This window comes from Salvia hispanica, unplaced genomic scaffold, assembly GCF_023119035.1.
Source record: "Salvia hispanica cultivar TCC Black 2014 unplaced genomic scaffold, UniMelb_Shisp_WGS_1.0 HiC_scaffold_1038, whole genome shotgun sequence".
In the NCBI taxonomy this organism is placed as follows: Eukaryota; Viridiplantae; Streptophyta; class Magnoliopsida; order Lamiales; family Lamiaceae; genus Salvia; species Salvia hispanica.
The window spans coordinates 1-8548 of NW_025951292.1; the positions used below are offsets into that span (position 1 = coordinate 1).

At 34.6% G+C, this 8548-nt stretch overlaps 1 protein-coding gene and 1 pseudogene across 1 annotated transcript; both read left to right on the forward strand.

Moving 5' to 3' along the window:
- Positions 1-630: 630 nt before the first annotated feature.
- On the forward strand, positions 631-3620 carry LOC125197863 (annotated as a pseudogene).
- A 2067-nt stretch (positions 3621-5687) lies between these two features.
- On the forward strand, positions 5688-8202 carry LOC125197864 (transcription initiation factor TFIID subunit 10-like). Its single transcript, XM_048096385.1, has 6 exons — positions 5688-5851; positions 5938-6002; positions 7346-7408; positions 7553-7607; positions 7674-7724; positions 7927-8202. Exons 1-6 carry the CDS (start codon positions 5750-5752, stop codon positions 8005-8007), a joined length of 417 nt encoding a protein of 138 aa, XP_047952342.1. The 5' UTR covers positions 5688-5749; the 3' UTR covers positions 8008-8202.
- The last annotated feature ends 346 nt before the right edge of the window (positions 8203-8548 follow it).

Consider the following 8548-nt stretch of genomic DNA (forward strand, 5'->3'; position numbering starts at 1 on the left):
GTTGTAAGACGGGTTTTTAAAATTTTGGGACTTCCTCGGGAAAAAACATGTAATCATTCTTTGAGCTCCCTTACTGTACTTGCTGTAATTTTATACACTAATTAAAGCAAGAAACAAGTTTATTGTCTTAAGAAATGTGTCAAGATGTGCATTGTTTGCTTTGGTAGAAGATATGTCATGGTTCTTTCAGCATATCAAAGATTCAAAATACTAGGACGCCTATAATCAAGATAGGAAATGTAAGAAGCTTCTGAAATGTGGCAATTGCTTGGTTTGGGTGTCGATCGAACAAAAGGTCTTAAGATAGGAAATGTAATAAGCTTCTCAAATGTGGCAATTGCTTGGTTTGGGTGTCAATGCGGAGCAAAAGGTCTTATGATTTTAATGAGAAAGGTAGAATTTCTTGAAGTATGATTTTCTGACTCAGTGGCAGTTGATAAAGTGATTGTTTGATTGTAACCTTGTGTCCTTACTCTTTTTGTTTATGGTCTTTTGTTCCTTTCCAGATTATTCTTGACCTTGTGTCTCATAAGTGCTTCTCTATTTTCAGCAATCTTCGATACTCTTGTGTAAATATTTCTTGTTATTCTACTTACTGCGTTACCACAAAACAGTATAGCCGCATCAACAAATGGGCGTTTTCTCTTCTGGTCCTGATAAACCTACGGGCCCTAATGTTTATGTAAAACCTAATAAAATTGAGGAAGCGGAGACAGTCGAAGTGCCTCCTCCTCCAACAGAGAAGGTAGGTCTTTGGTTATTGAAGAGAATCTCTCATGTTTTAATAAATTTATCTAGCTGACTCATTATGCTTTGCTGTATTTTTTGTTTTGTATTTCAGTTGCTTGTGCTTGGGGGAAATGGATTTGTTGGTTCTAATGTCTGCAAGGAAGCTTTGAATCGTGGTTTGACTGTCGCTAGCCTCAGCAGGTATTCTACTGTAAATTTAAGAACAAATTTTTGGTCCATCTGGTTGTAAATGTGTGATTGTCTACCACTTGCTTTATTTTCAGAGTTATTGAAGAAAGCTTGTATTATGACGAATTCAATCATCATTTGCATGTTTATTTCATGTTACTCAGGGGATAATTCCTTCATACATGCTGCAGTATGAAGTTGCTATCCTATTTCTCTTGAGTTATTAAATTTGGGCTCAACATCTTCCTGAAGTTGGAAGTTGAGAACTTACAAACTTGAATGTTTTTCCTATAATGCACTCTTGTTATTTTCCCTGGCATATGGGTATACCTAACCGAGTTCAGAAAATGCTATTTTATATTTATGAAGATAAAATTAGCTTGAAAGAGGTGCCTCTGTGTTATCAAATGCCATTTCATCTTTTGCCTCGGCTTAGATGTAGTATCATTTTCTGTTCTAACTATTAAGTGGTTTTGTAACATCTGCTACTCACGCCTCACTAACCATTTTTTTTCCCATCTGCAGGTCAGGAAGACCCTCGATACAAGAATCATGGGCTAACAGAGTAATGTGGCATCAAGGTTTTATGATTTCTCTGTTGTGTTCATTTGTCTCCTAATCTCCCTACTGATTAGAAGGAATTTACTCATTTGAGTTTCCTTTTCCTGTTTGAAGGTAACCTTTTTTTGACTGAGTCGTGGAAGGATGCGCTGAAGGAGTTACATCAATTGTGCGTTCTAACTTTGCCTCACATTTTGTTTTTGTTGTTAATTATCTAAATAAACTGAAAATACAGTGTTGTATAGTATCAAATTATTAACAGTTGCACTTTCTTTAGTAGCGTTTGCATTTGTTGCACAAAATTGGATTATTGGATATGATAGTTGGGCAGTGGTCTATCTTGTGTGTGAGTGTACTAAGTTAAGCTAGGCATATCACCAGTGAACGTATGAATTTTGTGATGATCAGATTACAATTTAATATTGGTCTGGACCAATCCTCACAGTACTTCTAAAGAAGTCCATCCTTCTGTGTTGTGCTCGACAAATTCTCTCTATATTTTTTATTGACTGAAAGCATGACTTGCCTTGCTCAATGTACAGAATCAATCCTTTCTTATTCACATATTTCTTAAATGCATATGTAGGTGCATGAGAACATAGCAATTTAAGCACTTGAAACTCCATAGTTGTGCTTATTAATTAACCAGTCCGATCTCCTGTCTAGATTGTCATGAGTCAGGAAGGACTGCTTAGATTATTTTATTAGAAAAATTTCCTGGATTTTTCTATATTAATTTTGAGCTCATATTTCATTCTTCCAAGCTTGCTGCTGTTTAAGTCGATCATTGATGAAAGTGTTTTCCTACACAGATTTCTTGTGTTGGTGGGTTTGGTTCCAATTCACAGATGTACAAAATCAATGGAACTGCAAATATTAATGCTATTAGAGCTGCTTCAGAAGCAGGTGCTTTTATGGTTTTTTCCCTTTTCTTGTAGCAAGGCCATAGGTTGTCCTCAATACTTTGTTTTCTCTAGCCAGGGTCTATTGGCTTTACCCTCTCATTCTATCTGAATTTTATGGATTGAGTTCTAGTTCTAACCCCTTTTTTCTCCTTATCTGTAGGTGTAAAGAGGTTTGTATATATCTCTGCTGCTGATTTTGGCCTCGTGAATTATCTTCTCCAAGGATATTATGAAGGAAAGGTATGATCAGATATCGTATGTGCCTAGCATTTAAGAAAGAGTTTATAATGTCCCTCACAGTATTTCTTTTATGAAACAATGGCATGAAGAAAAAGACATGGTAGGTGGCTGGGAGTTCTTGATAATTAGGAAGGGATGTAACAAGTAACAACACTCCTGTTAGTTTTAAACAAGTATCGCGTAAAGATGAATGAATCTTCACTTGGAAAATTTCTTGCATATTTACTACTCCGTATATCTCTGATGCCAGTATCATATGTTGTGCAGCGAGCCGCTGAGACAGAGCTACTCACCAGGTATCCATACGGAGGTGAGCCGCTGAGACTGGTCTTTTCTTGGTTTTTGAACTTTTAATTTTATGTAATATACCGAATCGACCTAATTACTTTCCTAGGACATAGTTATGAGTTCAAAGACTTGCTTGGTTGACCATAAATCTGAATCAAGAAATACATCACATAGTCATGCTCAACCTTATTGAAAGATCCTCTTGCTATAACAGGAGTAATATTGAGGCCGGGATTCATTCATGGAACTCGTCGTGTTGGGAGCATGAAGTTACCACTTGGTGTCATTGGTTCTCCTTTGGAGATGGTGAGGCTTAATTTTGTTTCGATTCATTGTGTGCGCTGTTTCTTTTTCCAGTCATTTGAAGCCGTTCCCGATTGATGAACATGCAGGTTCTCCAGTATACTAAAGCTCTGAACCAGATTCCCCTTGTTGGTCCTCTATTAACCCCGCCTGTTAGTGTCAATTCTGTGGCTAAGGTTGCCGTGAGAGCCGCGACTGACCCTGTATTCCCTCCGGGCATCGTTGATGTTTACGGGATCCAACGGTACGGCCAGCAGCAGAGATGAAACTTTCTTTTTCTCCAGACTGCTTATTTTGAGGCCGCAATAATAGAATTGCTAGTTTATTATAAGTGAGATGATGGCTGAATGTAATAAAGAGACGTTATGTAACTCCACAAATATCAAATTTTAGTATTTCTTGTTACTGGCTGAAATTCACAGCAATCATAGAAACTGACTGGCGATGTGGATCTTGATTTCATCCTCTTAGAGGGTGTTCGGTTTGCAAGATTGTATCCCGAGATTAAATTAGTAGTGTGATTGGTTCAAGAGATTCAATCCCACAATTAAATTCTAGATAATAATCATGTGATAATTAGTTATAACTAACTCCTTATGACTAAAATAATTTTACAATTTGGCAACCGAACATCACCTCAAAGCATCTTAAATGTTGCAACAAAACACTTGGCAGCTAAATTTGGAATAGTGAATATTTAATGCTACACATTCTAGAATTGAGGGTGGATCCCCCAACACTAGGATTAGAGAGAGATTATACTAAAATTAGATTAATTCTAAACTTAGACGAAGTACATTATTAGACTGAAAATTTACATTATTAGACTAAAACGATACATTATTATCTGAACTACATTATTAGATGACACGTGTCATCAATCTAACCGTTAGATAAGATCCAATGGATTGCAAGTGTTTTGAGTTTTACTTATATTTAGCGTTAGGATATGAATACATCTCTATTTCCTGATTCTTTCTTACTTTACCAATTGCAGTATAGTGTCATCTACAGTTTTGTCTATTTGTGAGGCAAAGCGTATATATTTGGTCCTTGGATATTAAATTAATACTAATAAATACTATTTCATCCGTCCCACTTTAGGAAGTCCCGGTCACTTTTGTACATCCGTTTGTAAAAATCATAATAAATAGTTAAAGTAGAGAATGATATTTAGAGAGAGAATAATATAGATAAGAGTTTTCTCACATTATTGTGCTTACTTTAACATTTCTCCCTTTAACTATTTATTAGTATGATTTTTACAAAATAAGTGTGCAAAAGTGAACGACTCTAAAGTGGGATGGAGGGAATATTATTTTGTTCATATTTTTTAATAATATCACCAGGACGTTATCATTGAAAGGATTTTTGCATTTTTTTATAAAGAAGTCGACCAAAATATCCTCGAAGTATAAAAGCTATTCTCATCGTCCCCAAAGAATATGCAATTTGGATGGATTTTATTGCAAACTTGGTAAAACAAGAGAGAGTAGAGAGAAAAGTATATAAAGTATTGTTAGTGGGGAATGAGTATACCTCATTAGAGAGAAAGAATTTCTAAAATTGAAAGTATATACTCCCTCCGTCCCATTTAAAATGAAACATTTGAATGAGAAGACTAAACAAGAAAGAATGTATTTTCTTGTAGGACAGATGGAATATTTATTTATCTTTTCATGAGAGAGATGTCACGTAGTCAAAATATGTTGCAAATTTTGCAGGACAAATATTTGATGGAAAATGAATGAAGTAAAATAGCGATCCTCTCTCTCACAAGAAAACTTTGAAGAGTATTTTATCCCAAAACATGAAAGACCTTTCAACGATATTATATATCAATGGAAAGATCTGACAATATTTTTTAAAGAATAAAGACTCAATTTCCAGACACTAAAAAATAGTGAATGCTAATTGAGGTTATAGAGATTTACACGATTTAAAATGGATAATACAATAGAGGAACGATAAACAATCAAATTTTGTACAACCAAAATAAGGTAATATTAATATTTGATGTATTAATTATATATTAAAATCATAAATATAGCAAGTGGATAAGTTAAAAAGACTTATTAGCATTTAACCTCATTTTTATTTTTATATTTGAATTTTCTTTCTATTATTTTTAAATTTTAAAATAAAGTATACACTAAATAAAATTAATGGTTTCAAAAAATTTAAAAAAATATACATAAATTATAAATATATGACCATAATATTATACACTTTCCATGTACTATATATGCATCCATATATTTTAATAAAATGCATAAATAAACTTATTTTTATACAAATAAACTAGTTTTTGGTTGTACAAAATTTGGTCACATAGATTTGTTGAATACAATAGGATGGAATATTTCAATTTCGGACTTGGATCGGGTCGGGCTCCATAACCGACCCGAAATGACCCGACGAACGAATACTTATTTATACCTCAATTCAGTCCAAGGAATAAAGTAATCGTCGTGCCTGAGCTCGCGCCGCTTCCATCTCCGCCGCTAATTGAGCCTAGGGAAGGACTCTGAAAAATGAACGGCCAAACCAGCCATCAGCAGCCCAAGGATGGGCGACACGACGACGATACTGCGCTCACTGAGTTCCTCGCTTCCTTAATGGACTATACCCCCACGGTAATAGTCGCTATCTATATACCTCGCCGTGTTGCAATTGAAATTCCGTATCCGTTTTATTTGTAACTAATCGTGTTTCTACACAGATACCTGATGAATTGGTGGAGCATTACTTGGCCAAAAGTGGATTCCAGTGCCCCGACACCCGATTGTAGGTATACTCTTCCCTTTCATTGTGTTTTGCCCTAGATCGGGGGAAACAGTATCGGTTTAGTTTGAATTATTCTGCAACTTTCAGTTTTTGTAGTTTACTACGACCATTTTAGCTTGTTTTATCCTGATGCTCAACTGTTGATCTAATTCTTCTTCTTCTTATTTTCTTTAATTGCTTAACTATGACTTGTTTCAGTTTACCAATTTTAGGTTGTTCTGTTTTACAATATAGTCTAGAAATCACCTGGAGGCAGATGTTGTGTGCGAACTCCTAACTAGATTACATAGCAGGATCTTATTTAGTGTTTATTTGGAGTAGCTGAGTGCACTAGTGCTAGTTGTGGGTTCTAGTTTTTCTTTTATTTTTGCATTTGAAGTGGATTGATTTTCAAGTGCGTTTTGAGCAAGTGCATAACACTACTGATAAACACTTTCTATTATGAAAGCAGACTTTTATTCCAAAAACCTCTCCTGTTCTTCAATTAGGAAGAAAACAACACATAGATGTCATGACTCATGGTAGTGGAGAGTTTTGATAGAAACTTTTTGCTTTTTTTGTGAAATTATTTTCCATTTACAAGGTTATTTGACCTACAATGTATGTCCACTGTGGCATGCATGTAAAACCTATATCCAGTGAAAGCATACAACCAGGTTTATTAAATTTCTCTGCTATTCCTTATTTGAGTATTCCTTGCTTCCAGTAGCATTCAGCACATTACCATTAAAAATCAGCCTCAAATAACTTGGAATAGTTAGATTACAGAAATACTTTGGGGACAGATCTGTATACTTAAATGCTACTGCTGTAATTCAAATGATTAATTGTCATAAAATGCATCATACTATACATGCACGTATTTCTTCTATACTCCTCTATCCTAAAGAAATAGTCGCTAGTCGATAGTTGCATGGGTTTTATATAAAGTGGATTGAGCATTGTGAGCGGAGAGTGATTCCCATGGTGAGAGGGTTTAAGGTTTAGTTTCTAAAAATTGAGACTCACTAATTTTGGCTTGACGGACAAAATGGCAAAAAGTGAATATTTTTAAAGGACGGAGTGAGTATTTCTGAAGAATATTGATTTGGCATAGATTCCTCCTCCTTACAGACTAGGAAATGTAATTCAGCAATGCTGTTTGTTTACTCATAAAAAGAGTCAACGTGCTAACTATAGCTAATTAATTTTCCTTTTATGGCAATTCTTAGACAGTGTTGTTTTCTTTTTTATTCTCTTCTAATTTTCCCCCTTTACTGTTTACCCATGTGCTTCTCCTGTTTGCTGGTGCTTTCAGTTCACATCTTCTTTCATGTATCATGTTTTTCTTTCTTTCTCGTTAGGACAAGGTTGGTAGCAGTTGCAACACAGAAGTTCATTGCAGATGTGGCAACTGATGCACTTCAGTATGTTCTTTTACCTTCTCTTTGCAAATTGTACTTAGAGATAATCATTATATATGTGGTTGTTTTGATTGCCTTGCTGTATCTGTCTTAGTGTTTATCGGATGATTGTTTCCTGAATGATTGTTTCCTTGCATCTCAATGCAGACAGTGTAAGGCAAGGCCAGCTGTAATCAAGGACAAAAGAGATAAACAGCAAAAGGTTGATAAATATAATTTAATGTTAATTCCGATCAGTCTTTATTAGTTTTAACAATCTTCATAACAGGAGAAGCGTTTGATCTTGACAATGGAGGATCTTTCCAAGGCTCTACGAGAGGTAACTGCCTTAGTTTCATACTTTTACGCGTCCTGCTCTTGATGAGCATTTCAAAGATTGACAGCACTAGTTAGTTGAATGGTAGCGGTGGTTTTTTTTAGTGAGTGACATGGATTTTGTCACTAGTAACCAAGTGTGTAATCGAAAATCAAGTTATTCATTTTCATTGATAGTAACCGAGTTTTCTCCATACCGCTTGCAGTATGGTGTGAATGTCAAACACCAAGAATACTTTGCTGACACTCCAACGGCTGGTTTAGATCCTGCTACGAGAGACGAGTGACTACTTGCCCAAACCACTGGATGCAATTGGATATGTATACCAAGTGTGTTTGAGGATTTGTGCAGTTGGTGTAGCTATCTCCATCTCTATCTTTTCCATTCTAATCAAATTACTGTCAGTGTCAATGTTGTGCAATTGAACTCTGCGTAATTTAGTTGAATACAATGAAACGTGTGCAGTACATATTTTTGTTTATGATTCTCTGTTAGTTTGCAATCCGCTTAAATATCTTATTTTCTTTTATTATTTTTAGTAAATGGATGGTATATTTCACTATTTAATTTCAATAACATTATATTATAAAATTAATACGTACTAGTACTATATATGGAGTAATATTTATATTTTTATTAATTTTTCATTTATATTTATATTTTTTTAAAATTTGTGTAAATTCAAAAAGAGATATTTAATTTCTTTACATTTTTTTCAAAATCGAGTCAAGTTAAAAAGGGACATTTAATACAAGGTTGAAAGAGGATTTAACTCATGGATTTAAGACGAAAAATCTGTCAAACTTAAATTTGTTTTATGAATGAAA

Coding starts and splice junctions, on each gene's coding strand:
- LOC125197864 (XM_048096385.1), top strand. CDS start 5,750: ATGAACGGCCAAACCAGCCATCAGCAGCCCAAGGATGGGCGACACGAC. Junction 5,852..5,937: donor TAATGGACTATACCCCCACG/GTAATAGTCGCT, acceptor GTTTCTACACAG/ATACCTGATGAATTGGTGGA. Junction 7,725..7,926: donor TTTCCAAGGCTCTACGAGAG/GTAACTGCCTTA, acceptor TACCGCTTGCAG/TATGGTGTGAATGTCAAACA.